The following is a 19,387-nucleotide window of genomic DNA, read 5'->3' as shown; positions in this document are numbered from 1 at the left end:
CTTGGGCATTCTGCCCGAGGTCACACAGCCAGGAAGGGGGAGATCCAGGATTTGAACTCTGCTTAGCTCCGTAGCCTGCTGGTTGTTAGACGGGTATAGGACGTGGGCCTCAGCGAAAGCACATGTAGTTGGACACAAAGAAGCACTCCCTCCATGGGGCCCCGACCTACAGGGAGCTGCCGTGCTCTCAGCCCTCTTGAGATGCTTCCCTTGGAGGCGGGGGGAGACAAAGCCTTTCTCCTACTCGCTTCCCTCTTGCACAGTCGCGGCCTTTGAAGTGGCTCTCCGGCATTTCCAAAGCCACTGCCAAGGATGTCTTAGGCATCAGGGCTCATGAGACACAATTCTGGGAGCCGAAAAGACTGTTTGTTGATTCACAGACATCTGGCCTGGGGACCCCTTCCTCCCCTCTCCCCCTGGTGGGAGCAGAGCCAGTAGAGATGGCAGGGACACCTGCTTGCCCAGCAGGGAAGCAAGCCGCCCGGTCTGGGCTTCCTTCACACCTGCAGTTCCGAGCGGCTCCCTGGAGAGCCGCCCGCTGGAATCAGAGGAACTCAGCTGGTCCGGGCCTGCTGAAGGCCAGCCTCCCGGTCGGCAGACACAGAGGCATATTCCTGCGTGCCGGGCGCTGGGTTGCAGCCTTCCCGCTGGTGGTCGGCTCTGATCCTCCCAGCGCTCCGTGAGCGGGGATAGTCTGACCCTTGCTTTGCTGCGGAGCCGGTGCACGCCCCGTGCTTTTCATGCTGCTGCCTCTCGGTGTGACATCGGCGGGGGAAGGGGACAGGCGAGTTAGCCGGAGGAGACAGGAGACAGGAAAAGAAACAAGAGGAAAGGGAGCGGACAGCATCACGGCTCTGCCTCTTTGATGCTTTAAATTATTTTCAATAGATAACATGCTCACGTGGAACACAGTAAAAAGACACCAAAGGGGGTCGAGGGGAAAGTCTTCCTCTCACCCCTGTGTGTCGTCCCCTCAGTGTCCTTCCTTGGACGCAGCTGACGGACCTGACCTCGGCCAGCCACTCTCAGAGAGGTTCTGTGAATATTCAAGTGGTTGTTCCTTTACAGAGTCACGATGCCTTTACAAACCCCACGGATGGTAACGAGCCACACGCACTGCTCTGCCCCACAATCCCCTCCTCTCTCTCCACAACGTTGCTCCACATTGGCACAGAAAGCGCTTTCCCACTCTTTTATTCAATTACATGGATGTCCTATGACCAACGCCCCGCTGTTAAGCATTTAGGTTGTCTTTTGCTTTTACAAACAAGGCTGTGATGACTGTCTTTGTGGGTGGGTCGTTCTGTGTCGGTGGCGGACCTGCCAGATCAAATTCTTAGGAGGTGCCAGGTCACAGGCCGTCTGTCCTTGTCCTGTGGGTAAACTTCGCCATGCTGCCCTCGGCAAAGGTTGTGTTAATTTTACGCCCCGCCAGCTCTGCATGAGAGGGGAGCAAGGCATCCTCGTGCCTCTTCTTTTGGAGAGGATGACTTCAAAGCAGCGTCCCAGGTAGACGGGCCGGTATTCTGGGGAGGCCTCCCCTGGGGCAGCCCACAAGGGCCCAGAGAATTCTGCCTTGTGGTTACAGACACAGAACTTGAAGACTTTAAACTCTTCAACTCCTATTTCCAGCCATTCTTCATATTTACTGACAGAAATCCAGGTCGCCGCAATCTCACACTGCAGCGTGTGCCAGAAGATACCTGAGGGTTGTTGGTAGCTTATGCCGTTCTGCACCTTTGCATTTTGTACGTCTCCCCTCGAGATGCGTTTCAAGGACAGGTTCCTTGCTTGGCTCTGGGCAGTGATGCTGCGAACTGTTGAGGTCAGAACAAGGATGAAAGGGTGTCCAGGGTTCTCAGAAATGGCCTTTGCCCTACAGGCGTCAGGATCCGTGCTGACAGCTTGGCTCCTATCCTGGCCTCCCCTGTATTGTCAGGTGGGGCAGGGACAGTGGCTGTTTCCTCGAATCCCATTGTTCAGATCCACAGAACGTTGCAGCTGTGAGGAGTAGAGTCACTATTTCCAGCTTTCAAGTTGAAAGCAGGTCTTGGCAGGACATACTTGTGGGACGGGGGCCAAACACATGCACTGACACTTATGGGGGGGGGTGCCAGCTCCCCCATGAGATAGAGCTCACCCCTGAAGAAGGGCTAAGACAGGAATTGGGTGATTCTGACATACAGCAGAGGAAGGTCAGTGCCTGATGGGGATGAAGGAGGCTTGGAGGGAGGCTTCGGTAGGAGGGCTGCAACGTTTTGGAAGGGTTAGAGCTGGAGGATGTGGGGCCGTGTCAGCGGGCAGAGGAGGGGCGTGAGGAGTGCATCGTAAAACTAGGCAGTGGCTGGGCAGGGGTGAGGTAGTGGGAAGGCAGCCAGCCCGCCCAGAGTGCAGGGCTCCGCGGTGCCATGTGAAAGGTAGGACGGGGACAAACTGCAACAGGCCTTGGATGCCCCCCTCCAAGTCCAGATGTTTTTCGGCGGGTAAGAGGGAGCTACTGATGGTGTGGCAGGGAGGGAGCGTATGACTGGCGTGGGGCTTCATAGCTGTGCGTAGGATGCTCTGGGGTGAGGGGTGTTCTCTGTGGATCCCTTTGGGAGACAGCAGTCCTCAGGGCCACCCCCAGAGACACCTTGGCAAAACTGTGACTGAAGTCCACCTGTGACCTGGCTCTGGAATTAGGAATTCCAGGTAGGGCAAGGATGGTGCCCCAGATGTCATGCTTGTAAGTAAGACCACCGTCTGCCTGACAGAGTGAGCCTTTGGTTCCCAGAATGTCTGTTCCTCCCTTATCTCTCGTCCTGCTCTGCGGTTGTTGGTATGACTTGGACTCAAGCCTTCTGGATGATCCCCATCAGCTCTCAGGTTCCCAGTGGGAGCTGGGCTGGGACCCTGATCTCACTCTAGGGCAGGGTTGCTCATCCTTGCAACGGTTGACATTTCGGGTTGGATAATTGTTTGGGGATCTGTCTGTACATTGTAGGATATTTAGCAGTATCCCTGGCCTCTACCCACTACATACCAATAGTACTCCCCACTTAGCTGTGACAACCCAGACTGTCTCCAGACATAGCCGGGGGTCCCCTGCAGGAGAACCACTGTCCCAGAGGGCCACCTGGAATGTGTGGGCTCAGCCATACCCAGGCCCGGTTCACGTTCCCCACGCATCTGAATCCTGGTGATCGATTGTCTTTTACAACTATTTAGGGAAGATGAAGAAGCAAATTCCGCCTCCAGCGTTGAGGTCTGGTGGATACAGGATCAGTTGGAAGTTCAGCTGACCCAGGCCTGCAGAGGCCAGGGATCTATTTGCAGGAAGGGTCTTCTCTCTCCTCTCCTGGATGTTGAGGGTGAGTGAGAGAGGTGAATTTGGAGATTTCTGGCTGTACTTTCCTGACCGACGTGCCAAGCACTTCCTCTCTGGAAAGGCTGGTGGCACCGAGGCTGCACAGACGTCCCAGTGGCAGCTTCATCTCATCCTAATTTGGCTGCAAGACAAGCTCAGATGTCCCACGATGTGGGAATGGTTACATTATGCCGTGGCCATACAGTGGACTATAATACAGCCACTGAAAATGTTTTCAACGACTTTTATGATGGAAAATGCTCACAGCAGACTGTTAAATGGGGCAGAGCTAAACCTGAGGGTGGGGACAACAGGCTTAATTAGGGCTGGCTGGGCAGGGGGGCCGGGAGACAGCAGATGCCAGAGGTGGGGCATGCAAGCAGGAAAAGAGGGAGAGCCTTCTTTGTGCCATGCCCCAATTTCGAGCGCCATCTGAGATTTATTTGTGGCTCCCGATAAAAATCTCTACTGTTCTTTGCTAGTGAGTTACAATGGATTTGGGGAGCTCCCAGAGTGTAGTTTGACAGGGAAAGAACATTTTGGGCCACATCAGCATCTTAATGATCTGACTCTCTGCCAGCAAGGGCGACTTGACCTATGTAATGTGTTTTTAAACACAGTAAAATGATCTTGTCTAATTTTCTGCGATCGTGTTGGGGATGGAAGAAAACCCGCTCATTCTCAGGCCTCTAGATGTTATCACCTCCTTCACTGGAACAGAAGGTGAAAATGATCTTAGGTGTTTGCATTGCTACCCATTCGGATGTGGGGTCGTTAATTTTGAAGCCCCGTATTAGTGTTTGAGTAGATAGGCCATTTGTGGGAGTGTGCGTTCCTGCGGTGGGACTGATGGGTGAAACCTGGCACCATCTGCAAATAGGTTACTAACATGTGACGCTTCGGCTATTGCACCTTGTGATCTGAGGTTTTTTCTCCCAGCAACTGCTAGTGGTCCTACTGAGAAAGGCATCTCAGGGAGAGAGGTGTTATCCTTTCTGCCTGCCCTCTTTTAGCCTCTTTGGGGTGTATAAGTTCTTCATACAGAATAGTGATCACCTGGATGTTTTCCCATCGACATTTCTTCTGAGGTTTCCCCTTTGTCCGTTTAAAGGAGGCGCTAACCCAGCTGCCTGCGGGATGGAAAGGCACGCGTTAACGCGGAGCCGGCTTGTTCTCCGCTGGGCGGTGGCTCTGGCCACGTCCCCTTGGATCTCGATAGAGGCAGTCCATCCTGCGTGGGTCTGGGTTTTGTGAATTACTACCTCTGTCTGCTGTCTGGGGCTCCAGTCTGCGGAGAGCCATCGCCCAAGGGGACATCCCCTAGGGGCCCCTGGAGACACTCTGACATTTAGCTCAAAGTTATCCTGAGGCAGCACCTTTGAGGCTGGACACGTGGAAGAGGGCTGGTGAGTTGGCTGTTCCTGTGGAGAAGAGTGAATACAGAGAGATGGCCTAATGCCCCCACCCCATGCCTTTGGCCTCCTCCGGACTCGGACCAGCCAACTTGCTGAGGGTCTGCTCTCTGAAAGGCCCCTTAATAGTATAGGTGTTCCTTGAAGAACACAGGTTTGAACTGCACTTGTCCACTTATGTGTGGATTTTTTTCAATAAATTCGTACCACAGTATACATCATCAGCCATTGGTTGAATCCACGAACACGGAACCACAGACTTGAGGATCCGCAGATTTGGGTATCTGTGCCAGGTCCTGGAACCCATCCCCTGCAGATACCAAGAGATGACCGTATTTCATTGCATCCTAAAATCCCCCTTACAGCTGAAGAAATCAAGACTCAAGCCGTCTAAATTTAAACTCACACCAGAGCCCTTAATCATTAAGCTATGCCCCTTTTACAGATGATAAAACCAAGGCTCACAGCTGCCCGGTAGCTTGTCGACAATCACACAAATGAGATTCAAAGCCCGGGATTCCTGACGACAGGTCTCAAACTGGGTCCACCTCCCGTAGCTGCCCCTCCAAACCGCACAGCCCCGCACCTGCAGTCAGATCACAGGGAAACGTGCTCTCAGTTACAGGGTCAGCGGACGGGTTTGCATTCAAACTGACATTTGCCGGAAAGCAAGAGTCGGTCCTTTCATCCCCATCCCCACATCCCCCTTCGTGGGCCTCGCCTCTCCTTTCTGTGTCTTGAATGTTCCCCAGTTCTGCCTCTGGAGGCAAGAGACTGGTCAGAGGCAACCTCCATGCCGGTTCCTGAATTTCGTCACAAACCCACCGCATTCACGTTTTTGCCTCCCAGGGGCTGAGTGTGGTGTGTGGCAAAGCCCCGGACTGGGAGTCCCGAAGGCTGGCGTCTGCTGCCACACACCCTGATGGCCTGAGGTCGTGGGCTGCTTGCCGCCGGCCTCCAAGCCTCAGCTTCGCCTTCTGAAACCGGAAGTTCTCATCTCTGAAGTTTTGGTAATTCTGTGTAATCCTGGAGATCCTGAGAAAGGTGCCCAAGGAGGAGCGAGGATGGAGAAGAGGAGACCCCAGAGGGGGTCCTTCTTGAGCTCTCACTCCTCGCCTGTTGGAATGTCCGCTCCTTGACCCCTTGGCCATGGCCAGGCCTTGGCGTGTGGATCCCCGCCGCCCAGAGAGCCCAGCCCTGGCTGTATCGTGACCCGGCTCCAGGCTGAATGCCCAGACGTACTGCAGACCCAGTCCCCGCCTGAGCCCCCATCCTGGACACCCAGGCTCGGGCTGTAGAGAAAGTACTGGGATCAGGGCGTGCACCCACCCTGCCCTCGGAACTCCTCACCTGTTTGAAGCGGTATCACATCTGTGTTCCTGTTTTTCTGCCTTGTCTTGGTTCATTTTCTCCTCTTCTCTCTCTCTCCCTGCAGCTTGAGGTGGAGGTACCGGGGAGCAGCAAGGTTGGCAGAGAGATAAGACTCATCAATATTTAATTTTTATGGAAATCATGTCTTAGAAATCCCCAAGGGGCTGAAAATTGTTCTGTGTTTTCAGAATCCAATGATGTTGCTGAAGAGGTTATGTTGTAAAGAAAACCACATTACTGTCTGCAGCTCTCCCGTTGCTCTGCAGACACCTGGGAACTTGACAGTTTAATCCACTCAAGGAAGCAAAAAGGTTCAGGTCACTGGTGGGGGCAGCCTGGCCCCAGCCCTGGGATACAGGATCGTGAGGCATCAGCCGTTACCACCGGGGAGGGAGACAGACCCAGCCTGCCCTGAGCAGACTTTTTTTTTTTGTAACTGTGTTCGTAAAACATTCTTGTCTGAACAGGAACCTCAGGATGGCAGAGTCCCCTGGGGTTCCTGTTGTCAGGGAGGGTTGGTTAGATGGAACAGGCTTTCTTCTCTTTACTCATGGCTGGGCACAAGTGACCAACGGAAGACTCATGTCCAAGTCTGTTGCCAACAACTCTGGGGGGAGTTGGGATCTGGAAAGGACATTCATTCATTCATTCATTCATTCGTTGGTGCATCCATCCAAGATTCATTAAGCATCCACCATGTTCTAGACTTTGTTCTAGGTACTGAGAATGCAGCAAAGCACACCAGACACACAAAAATCCCGGCTTATATTCTTGTGGGTAAAGGCAGACAGTAAACCAGGGAAAATAAGTAAAATATATAGTATGTTGAATGGTGACAAGCACCGTGGAGAAAAATGAAGCAGGAACCTTACATATTTCCCCATTGGAAATGAAGATGTGTATCCACTGAAAGTCTTACCCAAGAAATGTTCATAGCAGCGTTATTCGTAATAGGTAAAAACGGGAAACAGCCCAGGGATCCATCAAGTGAAGGAGTCCGCAAATTGTTGTGTCCACACACGGAATGATACTCAGCGATAAAAAGCAACAATCCACTGCCAGATAAAACAACATGGGTGGACTTAACAAATATTTTTCTGAAAGAAACCAGACTCACAAAAATATGTGCTGAGTGATTCTATTTATAGGCCGTTCTAGAATAGACAAAACTCATCTGTGGTGATGGAAGTCAGACTAGGGGTTGCTTTGGGGGAGGGGGGTATGAGTGGGAAGGGGCCGAGGAAACTGGTGTGAGGAAAATGCTGTGTGTCCTGATAGGCATTCATCAGAACAGACTGGGTGGCACATTCAGGGTCAGAGTGTTCCATCGAGGTAAGTTATACCACTGAAACAGAAGTAGAAAACACAGCAAGGGATTGGGTGTATCGGTGATAGCGGGAGGGATGTTGCAACTCGAAATGGGGTGGCCAGGGAAGGCCTCACGGAAGAGGTCTTGCAGAAAGTGAGGGAGAAAACCATGAGGGTATCTGGGGGGGCTTCCCTGGTGGCACAGTGGTTAAAAATCCGCCTGCCAATGCAAGGGACACGGGTTTGAGCCCTGGTCCGGGAAGATCCCACATGCTCCGGAGCAACTAAGCCCGTGCACCACAACTGCTGAGCCTGTGTTCTAGAGCCCGCGAGCCACAACTACGGAGCCCGTGTGCCTAGAGCCCGTGCTCTGCAACAAGAGAAGACACCGCAATGAGAAGCCCACACTCCGCAATGAAGAGTAGCCCCCGCTCACCGCAACTGGAGAAAGCCCGCGCGCAGCAATGAAGACCCAACGCAGCAAAAATAAATAAATAAAATTAATTAATTAAAAAAAAGAAAGCCGTGAGGGTATCTGGGAAAGGACATTCCAGGCAGAAGGCACAGCAAGTGCAAAGGCCCTGAGGTGGGAGCGAGACTGCAGTGGCCAAGGACTGGTAAGAAAGCTAGTGTTAGTTTGCTCGGCCTGTCATAACAAATTCCCACAGACTGACTGCTGGGTGGCTTAAACAATAGAAATTTATTTTCTCTCAGTTATGGAGGCTAGAAGTCCAAGATCGAAGTGTTGGCACGGTTGGTTTCTTCTGAGGCCTGTCTCTCTGGCTTGCCAATGGCCTTCTCCTCCATCTCTGTGTGTCTGGGTCCTAATCTCTTCTTATAATGACATCAGTCAGATTTGATGGGGGCCCATCCTAATGGCCCCAGTTTAACTTAATTGCCTCTTTAAAGGCCCTGTCTCCAAATACAGTCATATTCTGAAGTGCTGGGGGTTAAGGCATCAACATATGAATTTTAGGGGACACAGTTCAGCCCATAAGAGCCAGTGTGGATGGAAGTGTGGGGGACACAGACGCAGACAGCTGCGTGCTCTCTGCTGCCGCCGTGGTACCCAGGCTGCTTGTTCCCGCCGCTCGCTGTGATGAAGGTATTGATCTGGGACGAGGCGGGATGAGGGCTTTTCGGGAGAGGATGGATAGCAGTGGGAGAGGCCAGAGGTTGCAGTTCTTGTGATGGCTTTTCACTAACTCACATCAGCAGGAGAACTTGCTTCCAGAAAGCCAACGGCATTCTGATTGAGGGTCAGGACACAGATTCGCTTTCTGTTGAGCAATGACATGGGGGCCCCAGGGTGGGTGGAGTCTAGCCAGAGGTACTGATGGGGTTTGTCCAGCCTTTTGTCCCCTCACTCCAGGCCCAGCGGCCCCAGCTGCCGGTGCTGGACGTCACCGCAGCTCTGACAGTGACGGCAGCCGTGGCTGAGTGGGTCCTGGTTCCAGGGTTAGGGCCCCATTGTGGCCACTGAGCCCTCAAAGCAATTCTTTTCTTTTTCTTAATATTTTTTTAAAATTTATTTTTTGGCTGCATTGGGTCTTCGTTGCTGTGCACAGGCTTTCTCTAGTTGCGGTGAGCAGGGGCTACTCTTCGTTGCGGTGCACGGGCTTCTCATGGCGGTGGCTTCTCTTGTTGCAGAGCACGTGGACTTCATTAGTTGTGGCGCATGGGCTTAGTTGCTCCGCGACATGTGGGATCTTCCCGGACCAGGGATCAAACCCGTGTCCCCTGCATTGGCAGGCGGATTCTCAACCACTGTGCCACCAGGGAAGTCCCAGCGATTCTTTTCTCTATGTGTCTGATCGAGGTTAAGGATCACAAGTGCTGCTTGGGGGAGGGACTTCCAACCTTTGCTTGATCCTGAGCTTTTGGGGCCTTGGAGGGGAAGCCAAAAAGAGGAATTTTAGGAACCAAACTCTCAGGTACTCTGAGTGTCAGGTGGGTGGTCTGGGGCCCGCCTCTAGTACAATTTAAGATCTTAAGAGTTAAGAGTAAGGGAGCCCTTACTATGTGCTGGGTCCTTTTCATGCGTCATCCTCCCTTCATTCTCCCAGCACTCTATGGTGTGAATGTTATTGCCCCCAGATGACAGATGAGACAGCCGAGACTTGGGGGGCAGGTAGTGGTTGGTCCAAGGTCATACAGATATTCAACCGTGGCCCTGGGATTCGAGTCCAGGTCTGTTGGATTGTAAACCTGGTGCTTTTTCTCCTACCGGGTGCTTCCTCCCTGGTGCCTCTGGACATGAGCCCGTGGACACCCAGAATGACTGCCTACCCCTAGCCCCCTGTCCTGGGAGAAATTTGCAACTCAAGCCTCATCCAGGAAAGGCATGGAGATAAATGTCCTAGTCTCACTGGCCCTCACGGTGGATCAGAGGGAGAGAAATGAGATCCTCCGACTCTTCCAGGCAGGACAACTCAAGGAATATGTCCATTTTACAGATGGAGAAACTAAGGTTCCAAAAGGGGAGGTGATTTGCTTATGGTCCCATAAAATGTTTAAGGGCATTTCTAATGCCAAAGTGAGCACTGAGCTCTGGAAGCAGATTGTGTGTGTGTGTGTGTGTGTGTGTGTGTGTGTGTGTGTGTGTGTGTAGGGGTGTGTAGTGTAAGAATAGTGAAAACATCCTCTCTCCTGTCCCCACATGGCAGCTCAGCCCTGAGAGAGGGACGTGGGGCTGGCAGAGGCAAAACTGCCCCTGAGCCTTGACGAAGGAGGAGGGAGGTGGGTAGAGGCCTTCGTGGGGGCTGTGAGGTCTCTGGGAGAGCATCCCACCTACACTTAGGAGAACAGCCCTCCACTGGGGGCAGCCTCCCCTCCAACCTCCTAAGGGACCACCCGGCCCCAGGCTCTGCATCGCCCTCCCCTGGCTGGGACACCATCCACTGTCTTTTCTGAGTGCCGAGATCCTGCGCTCTGCCAAGCCACGCTCAGAAGACGCTATTGATTTTCCTTTATTTTTTTTATGAGATTTTTGCTGTGGGCAAAAACCAAAAAGGTTTGTTCAGCGTTTCCCTTAGCAGCGAGAAGTTTTCTCTGCCCACTGCTTCCCTCGCCCCCAAGCACACACTCAATTGACTCCTCTCCTCTCTCGGTGCTCCAGAGGGCCTCGCATCTCCTGTTTGCAAGATGCACAGAGAGGCAGAGTGGAAATGGGGCTGAGTGTCCTACCTGGTGCCTGGTACATAGTAGGTGCTCAGGTAAAATGTGTGGGAGCGGTGAGTGGAGGAATTGCCCACCAGGGAAAGGAGGCCGAGGATGGCCTGTTCCTCTGTGAAGAAAGCACCTACTGTGTGCCGGGCCCAGGACTGGGCAATTTGGACCTTTCTCATCTAGTTTTCACAACCGATGTGCAAGGTGGGTTTTATTCCCTTTGTTCAATGGTGAAATTCAGAAAGGTTCAAGGTCACCCAGGCTGTGAACCTGAATTCACATTCAGGCCTTCCCAATGCCAGCGCCCCAGCTGTCGCTGCTGTGCGGTGGGTGCAACCTTCTCCCCAGAGGGAACCAAGAAAACATATGTAAAAAACTGCCAGGAGTTGGCTTGGCCTTCTAACCCTGGCAGGGCCCCTCCGATCTAAGGAAGCCCCCATCAGCCTGAGCACCTCGGAGCGGCCAAGGCCTGGCCGTGCCCACCCGTCCTGTCCTGGAGAGATGCTGTGTGAGAATCTGTCACCAGCCCTGCACCCCACCCTGCAGCAGGACTGCAGAAGCAGGGGTTAGGTCTGTCTCTTTCCAGGGAGGGCTGGCGGGAATTCCAGGCCTCACTGGGGGCTCACAGTCTGTTGATTAAAGATGTTGAATGCTGAGCTGCCCTGGGTGGGCCTTTCTGTCCCATTCTAACCCAGACACGTGTGGTTTCCCCACCTGGAATGCCGTTCCCTCCCTGGCACTCCTGACAACCCCCTAGATGTCTCCAAAATCCAGGTCCAGTCCCCCCAGTGGAGTCACCCCTCTGTAATAGCACCGGTGCTATTAACAGTGGACTTTTCTGGACTTCGCTGGTGGTCCAGTGGTTAAGACTCCACTGCAGGGGGCACGGGTTCGATCCCTGGTCAGGGAAGTTCTGCATGCCATGTGGTGTGGCAAAAAAAAAAAAAAATTTATACACACACACACACATATATAAAGAATGGGTAATAGAAGAAGGTAGTTATAAATACCAACTATGACTATGTGACCAGTTACATAAATAAAGACTGTAATTATCATAAAAAACAAAACCAAACAGACAAACAAACAAAAGACCGTGGGCTCGTCACCGGCCAGCAGTGAGCTGCCAGAGGGCAGAGGTCCCGTCTCATTGAGCTTTGTCTCCCCTGGGTTTGGGCCCAGAGCCCAGCGCTGGAAGGACGGACAGACACCCCTGTAGATCCCAGGCAGCTGGCAGGACATCCCCCGCGCTCACCCTGGTCCCTGAGTGGCGGGGGCGTGGCCCCTGCATTCACCCAGGATGCTTCTCTTCCTCTCCTTCCCTGGCAGGAGTTCCCCTTGGCCATCCTCAGGGGCTGGGAGTGCTACTGTGCTTACCCCACGCCCCAGTTCAACCTGCGGGATGCTGTGGACAGCTCGCTGTGTGGCCAGGAGTCTGAGGCCCGAAGCCTAGCGGAGTACTGCGAGGTCTACCAGACGCCCGTGCAGGGTGAGTTCTGCCCCGGAGGTGGACAGGTGTGCGGGGCCCTCCTCCTGTGTCTACCGCTGGTTGTGGCACTTGGTCTGGGGGTTTGGACTGAGTATGCGGTCCTGGGGCGGGGAAGGCGTCTTGGTGGGTGGTCCTATCTTGGGCTAACGGGAACAGGAGGCCTCCACCATCCCTGGAGACTGGACACAGGATGCAGGGCTCGGCTTGAAGAGCACCTGACCTTCATCTGAGTCTCTCTGGGGATGAAGGTGGTTTGAGGACGAGCAGAGAGGCAGGGTCCAGAGGGATAGCAGTGGCAGGGTGGTGGGGCGGGGTGACATGGCAGCCCAGTGGCCACGGGGGCCTCCCTGAGCCAGTCCAGGACCTGGGGACCAGTAAGTCACCCAGGCTGTGTGCTCAGGCTCCAGCATCTGCCTTGTGTGAGAAGCAGATCTGCCCCAGCTGACCTTGGGAGTCTGCAGGATGCTGATTCCCACCAGACTCTTACACTGGGAGGTCTCGTCATCACTGGGGCTTTCTTTGGCCAGCCGCGGACCCGTGCAGCCAAGGTCCAGGTGGCAAATCCCTTCCCCTTTTTGGGCCTCAGTTTTCCCATTCATCTCCCAGTGGGAGTCTTGGGTTGGCATTTCCTATCTAGGGAAGTGTGAGAGAGAGTCTGGGAGTCGCAGTGGAGGTGGGTAACCCTGAGACGACTTCTGGACTTTCAGATACCCGGTGCACGGACCGGAGGTTCCTGCCCACCAAATCCAAAGTGTTCGTGGCTCTGTCGAGCTTCCCGGGAGCCGGGAACACATGGGCGCGGCACCTCATCGAGCACGCCACCGGCTTCTACACAGGGAGCTACTACTTTGATGGCACTCTCTACAACAAAGGTTAGTGAAGGCTGCAGGACAGGGAGGAGGGCAGTTCCCAGCGCCCAGACTGCAGCTTCTCCAGCCCAGCTCCTCCCCGGAGCTCTAGTGCTGAGCTTCTCAAACTTGAACGTGCATAAGCGTCACCTTGAGGGCTTATTAATTCAACATAGCTTCCTGGTTTGCACGCCCCCCTCCACCAAGAGAGTGTGATTTAGTCGATCTGAGATGGGGCCTAGGAATTGGCATTTCTAACAAGCTCCTAGGTGGTGCTGACACAGCCAGCCCTAGGACCACACTTTGAGAGAAAATTCACAAGATCTGTTCTGGATTCAAAGGGAAAGCCTAGTAGCTTAGATTCCCTCTCTGTAAACATTTCTTGAATTTTCCTTAATTTTTAGAACCCTCAATAATTAGGGGAAACTGACTTCATGTGTTCATTTCTTTTTTCGTTTTTCTTTTTCTTTGAGGCAAGTGTAGCTTATCAAAATACGATTTTTTAAAACGAGGTCCAAAAATCTTCAAGAGTTTAATGATTTTTTTTTTAATTTTTTATTTATTTATTTATTATTTATTTATGGCTGTGTTGGGTCTTCGTTTCTGTGCGAGGGCTTTCTCTAGTTGTGGCAAGTGGGGACCACTCTTCATCGCGGTGCGCAGGCCTCTCACTATCGCGGCCTCTCTTGTTGCGGAGCACGGGCTCCAGACGCGCAGGCTCAGTAATTGTGGCTCACGGGCCTAGTTGCTCTGCGGCATGTGGGATCTTCCCAGACCAGGGCTCGAACCCGTGTTCGAACCTGCATTGGCAGGCAGATTCTCAACCACTGCGCCACCAGGGAAGCCCGAGTTTAATGATTTCTAATATTTCTCTTGTAGAAATAAGAGGCCTCATTATGTCAAGTAAATGAACTTTAAAATGGCTCAAATCTGTGCACTGTTTAAGACTAAGAACCTCAGATAAGCCAAGTGGGATCTATATTTGGTGAAATATATTTCTCTGTTGTCAAGTGTTACAACAGTTTCTCTGGGATTCTTAGTTTGGTTGAGGAAAAGAGGATACTATCAGTAACATCCTAGAGAAAACACAAACTTCCTGAGGTGGCAGCGGGTTCTAGAATCACCCACAGCAATCTTGGTCTGGTTGGGAAAAAGCCAAGGGTGTCCATATAACCCAGTTTCATCACCCCTGGGAGTCTTGAGTGTTATAGCAGCTACAGGTGAAGTGGCCAGATGAAGCACATGGACCTGCCCACTCTGGCCTGGTCCCCTGGGAACCACCTAATGTGTACAGGCTGCAGCTACCCACCGTGTTCATCTAGAAAGAAGGCCTTTACCTTATTCAAACAGCTGGCTGTCTCAGTCTACAAATGGCTAAGTGGCCCAATGGCTCGATAGCTGGGCATAATAAGGATTGGGTTGCCACTGCCTCAGAATGGCTTTAGAGATCCCCGATGCATCTTTGAACCTTACGAGACTGGTTAGATGTAGCCGCTGGCCTCAGAGCACTGTCAGAGCAGTCACACACACACACACACACACACACACGTGCACTCACGTGAAATTCGCAAGGAATCTCCGATGCCAAAATGCCAAACCGTCATGGGTGAGCGTGGTCTGAGCTATAAGGAAAAGTGGTGCCTGTTGAAATAGGCCAAGGCAGTACAAAAGGCACCCTGGGCCTCAGGGTGTCAAAGACCAGATCTCATGTTTACTTAGCTCATGGTTTGACTCATTCTTTCCTGGAACTTCCCAGCTGTTTGACACAATGAATCAAAGCAAAGACTTTTGGTGTTTGGCCCATGGCAGAGATGAATTTGAAACGTGTTGAGTTTCAGCTGGTGACCCCAGACTTACAGACTCAAAGGACACTTGCATTTTCTAGGCATCAAAGACCTGCTGTAGATACAAATACTTCCCAACCATTCATGAAGGGGGGTGGGGGGATGGGACTCATTTATGTTTCCAAGAGCCCGAGGCAAGCTCATGGGCAATTTTGGAGCTTGTCGCCAGAGCTGGATGGCATGGGCTATGTTGAGATGTGGCCAGGAGACCAGGCTCAGGGGACATCTTTCCAGGAAGCCTTCTGTGACATCCCACTACACTCCCAAACTAGTCCCCCTTACTCTTTGTTCCCATAAGCCCCTATGCTCTTTATTACACTTGGGCTATCCCCCCACTAGACTGTAAGCTTAAAGACAGGGTCTGAGTCTTACCCCTTTATCCCCAGTGTAAAGTCCAACACAGAACGGGCACACAATGATATTTGTTGGTAAATGTGTGACTCTGTGTAGGGATGGGTAGAGTCTCCACAGGTGCAAGGCTGGAGCCCAGTTATAGGACTGTGGCATAAGGACAGAGGGTGGGGCTACAGCTGCTGACTGCCCTTGAGCTTGATGATGGGGATCCTGCCCCTTCTGTGGGGAGGTGAGTAGAAGACAGAGGCCTCACAGGGACACACAAAGCCACGTGGAGAGAGCCCTGGCTCTGATGCTGTGGTGCTGTGTGATCTTGAGCAAGTCACATACCCACTCTGAGCCTCAGTCTCTTCATCTGGCTATGCCTGCCGCTGTGGTCAACTCACAGGGTTATCTGCAATGCTCATGTGACATAGCCATGCAGATGCCCAAATGGATGCAGCTACAGCGTCTAGAGAGAGGGCATGGTCGGGCTCTGCCTCCTGACTTCTGGGATCTACAGGAGGTGCCGTATCTTCTTTCTCTTGCAGACGCCATCTTTCCCCACTTAAGATGCCTCCTGCTCTCACTGTCTCTTGGGCAGGGTCAGGCCCTATCAGCCATCCATAGGCCATCCCAGTGCCCTCTGCTGTGCCCCCAATGTCAGCTCTCCCTCAGGGGTGCAGGTTGGCGTTCAGACCTGTCTGCTGCCGTGGCAGCGGGGGCTCCACAATGCCTTTCTCCCGGGCAGGGTTCAAGGGCGAGAAGGACCACTGGAGGAGCCGGCGCACCATCTGCGTGAAGACCCACGAGAGTGGCAGGAGGGAGATTGAGATGTTCGACTCGGCCATCCTGCTGATCCGGAACCCGTACAGGTCCCTGGTGGCCGAGTTCAACAGGAAATGCGCCGGGCACCTGGGCTACGCAGCTGACCGCAACTGGAAGAGCAAAGGTGAGCACAAGGGGCCGGCAGGGTGGGGGAACGGTTGCAACTTCATTCGTGGGGTCAGTCTGCTGATACACACTTACTGAAGTCCTACTATGTGCCAGGCACTGGGCAAGGCGCCAGGAGCCCAGGCTACAGGGGTCACAGTCTCTGCCCTCATGGCACACACAGTCTAGCCTTTGGGCGATGAATTAAAGAGACACAAGTCAGGATAGTGAGTGATATAAAATGAAGCCATCAGAAATACAGCTGTGTCCAGCAGAGTGGGTGGCATGATGAGATGCGGGGCCTGAGGCTGGGCAGGCTTGTGCTTCCGTCCCTGTGTGACTACGGATCAGCTGAGGCTGGTGGGTGTCCCCCCCTTTCCCTATCACCCTCCCTCTAGACCAGCCCCCATCAGCCATCCCTGCCCTCCTGCTGACTCCCCTTGAGGATGCAGGCAGGCTGAGCTCTGACCCCTCCTGGGTCTCTTACCAGCCCAGTGACCCGAGGCAAGCTGCAGACCTTGTCTTCTGAGCCTCGGTTTTCTCACCTTAAAAACAAGGGTGGTCCCATCTCATAGGGTTGTTGTGAAGCTTAGAGAAAGCAGATGCTTCCCACAGCATTTGAGGTGTCTTAATAGCCCAATTATGGAAACTGTTTTTGTTGGGGTGATTCTTGACATTTGCACCCTTCTCCCCACTTAAAAAAAAGACCCACCAAATTTCTAAATTTGCTGAAAAAAAACCTCATGGAGCAGATCACCTGCCAGAGATCGCAGCTGCCCCGCCTGTGGCCTCATTGTGCGTCACTGGTTAAACCGGCGATCGCACCCACAAGACACAAGAAGCATCAGTGAGGCACCCCGTTCACGTAGCTGTGTAGGAGGCCCCGGGACAGGAAATCCGGCCTGCACAGCGTCTTCTTCTGACTAGGAGGCACAGCAGCTGCCCCCCACACACTGCTCGGCCCCCATTACCCAGACTGGACGTGCAGAGCTGCCAGGGCAACATCAAGGTGAACCGAGGGTCATCTCGACAGAGAGGCCCCGCCTTGGTTGTCTTTAACTCCACCATGTCCCATAGGCCCGAGACCCTGGGCTCTCGCCATGCAGGGACAGTCCCAGAGGTCAAGGTCCACCCGAGAGAGAACCAGTTCTTGGAACACACAGTCCCCATTTGTCTTAACTTGGTGTGTTTCCAAGGAAACCGCTGGGGGAAGGTGGACCTGGGGTCACAGCTCCCAGGCGGGCTGGCAGCTCTTCAGAGCCCAGCCTGCTATAACCCTCCCCAACACGAGGTCGCCAAGAGGGTCTCCCTCCGGGGGAGATCGGGTAGGTCGGCCCCGGGCGGTGGACGACGGAGTATCCTGGCCCCCAGGAGGCCAGCAGCCCCCCCGGGGCCGGGCCCTGACACGGCGCCCCTTCTCGCCCACCCAGAGTGGCCGGACTTCGTCAACAGCTACGCGTCATGGTGGTCCTCGCACGTGCTGGACTGGCTCAAGTACGGCAAGCGGCTGCTGGTGGTTCACTACGAGGAGCTGCGGCGCAGCCTGGTGCCCACGCTGCGGGAGGTGGTGGCCTTCCTCAACGTGTCCGTGAGCGAGGAGCGCCTGCTCTGCGTGGAGAACAACAAGGAGGGCAGCTTCCGGCGGCGCGGCCGGCGCCCGCACGACCTCGAGCCCTTCACCCCCGCGATGAAGGACCTGATCAACGGCTACATCCGGACGGTGGACCGGGCCCTGCGTGACCACAACTGGGCCGGGCTGCCCCGGGAGTACGTGCCCAGATGATAGGCCCCGGCCCGCTCGGCCCACCCCGCTGGGAGCCGGCTGCCCCCGCGGGGCTACGCACGTGCTCAAACGCTCGGGTGCCCCCCTGGGATGCTCGGGCGCCTACGCCACCTGCAGGGAGGTCCCCCACCCCGGGGCTGCCTGCCTCCCGCACGGGGAGACTGGACGTGAGCCCCGGCCAGGCGGACCCGATGTCACAGGATGGACGCAAAGGGACACGCACTCCTAGCCAGACCCGCTTAGACCTGCCGCTCGCTGCTCACGGTGCCCTAACGCGCCTGCGCCACCACCCGGCTGTGGCAGACACGCCCAGACTTGCAGACGCGAACGTTGATGCAGGCGTGCAGACGCCAGGTTGTGCGTTCCTAGGGGCTGCCTGTCCGTCTCCCCCACGCACTGACACACGCGTGCACCCTGGGCTCTCGGAGGCCCCGGGCTTCCTGTCTCCAGCCCAGTGCAGGCTTGCTGGTCAGGGGCTTTGACTGGGGGACACTGGGCTGGGTGTCTGAGGGGCCAGGACCCCGGCCTGGAGGCGGGCTCACAGCCTGTGTCCGCCGGGCCAGGCGGCCCTGACCGCGCGCCTGCATCCCACAGCGTGTGTGGTGTGATGGCCCGGCGCCGCCAGCTCTGCAGCCCTGCCTCTCCCTTCGCCGGCGGTGGGCTGGTGGCGCCACGGGTAGAGCGGAGCTGCCCACACAAACCCCGCACCTCAGGACCGGCCACGAGTTCTGTGCACCCCGACCCCCCGTCCAATATCAGCACTCCTTGGAGTGGGCGCCTCCTTGCCTGGCTTCTTTCTCCGACTGTCCCCGTAAAGCTGGGGGTTCGTGCCATGTCCCAGAAGCAGGGTGTGGGGGTGAGGAGACAGCAGGGCAGGGAAGGGGCCGGGCCTCCAGGGGAGCCCTAGACCTGAGGGGCCTGTACGCCAGCAATGCCAGCAGGAGGGGGCTTGGAGTGGGCATGGGCAGAACCGGGAGGGATGAGTCTTGGGTGCCAGTGGGGCTGGTGGTCCCCCCTGTCTTGACGGGCCCCTGCTCTCCACGGGGTCGCCCCTGGGTTCATGTGGAAGGGGGGTGGCATGGCCTGTCAGCAAGGCTGCAGCTTCTGTCTGACCCCCACTGACCCAGCCCTCTCTGTCTCTCTGTTATTCACCCACCACTTCCTGTCACTGGGCCTCTTTGTCACACCCTCTGTCTCTGTTTTCTGTGAGGCTGACATCTTTCCCACTCGTTCATCCAAGAAGGGGAAGGGAACTCCCGGGCGCTGACGCCTGCTGCTGTGTACAAGCCTACGGGCCTCCTGAGAAGGTGCATTCATAAGGTCCCCTCCCCTCACTGTCCAGTGGGGACTGGGGAGGGGTTGTCACAAACGGGAGTGAGAAACCCAGTGACAGAGGAGCGTGTGTGCCGTGCGGGCTCTCAGGGGGTCAGGGAAAGCATCGCAGCGGCTTTGAACTGGTCTTGAGGAACCTGTAGGAATTCTTCCAGCCACGCAGAGGGGAAGGGTAATTGAGGCGGAGGGAACAGCACGTACAAAAGCTCAGAGGCTTGGA

At 54.7% G+C, this 19,387-nt stretch overlaps 1 protein-coding gene across 2 annotated transcripts in view; it reads left to right on the top strand.

Annotated features, from left to right (window-relative positions):
• WSCD1 (WSC domain containing 1) overlaps positions 1–18,610 on the top strand; it is a 49,506-nt gene extending 30,896 nt beyond the window's left edge. For both annotated transcript variants that reach the window (XM_082370681.1, XM_082370680.1), the window contains exons 6-9: positions 11,935–12,094; positions 12,802–12,966; positions 15,871–16,071; positions 17,483–18,610. In XM_082370681.1, coding sequence (XP_082226807.1) covers positions 11,935–12,094; positions 12,802–12,966; positions 15,871–16,071; positions 17,483–17,835 — 879 coding nt within the window. In that variant the 3' untranslated portion in view covers positions 17,836–18,610. The remainder of the gene's footprint in view (positions 1–11,934; positions 12,095–12,801; positions 12,967–15,870; positions 16,072–17,482) is intronic.
• Positions 18,611–19,387: the final 777 nt, after the last annotated feature.

Source organism: Balaenoptera borealis (genome assembly GCF_965194805.1).
Source record: "Balaenoptera borealis genome assembly, chromosome: 20".
Classification (NCBI taxonomy): Eukaryota; Metazoa; Chordata; class Mammalia; order Artiodactyla; family Balaenopteridae; genus Balaenoptera; species Balaenoptera borealis.
This window is presented reverse-complemented; position numbering and strand designations above follow the sequence as displayed.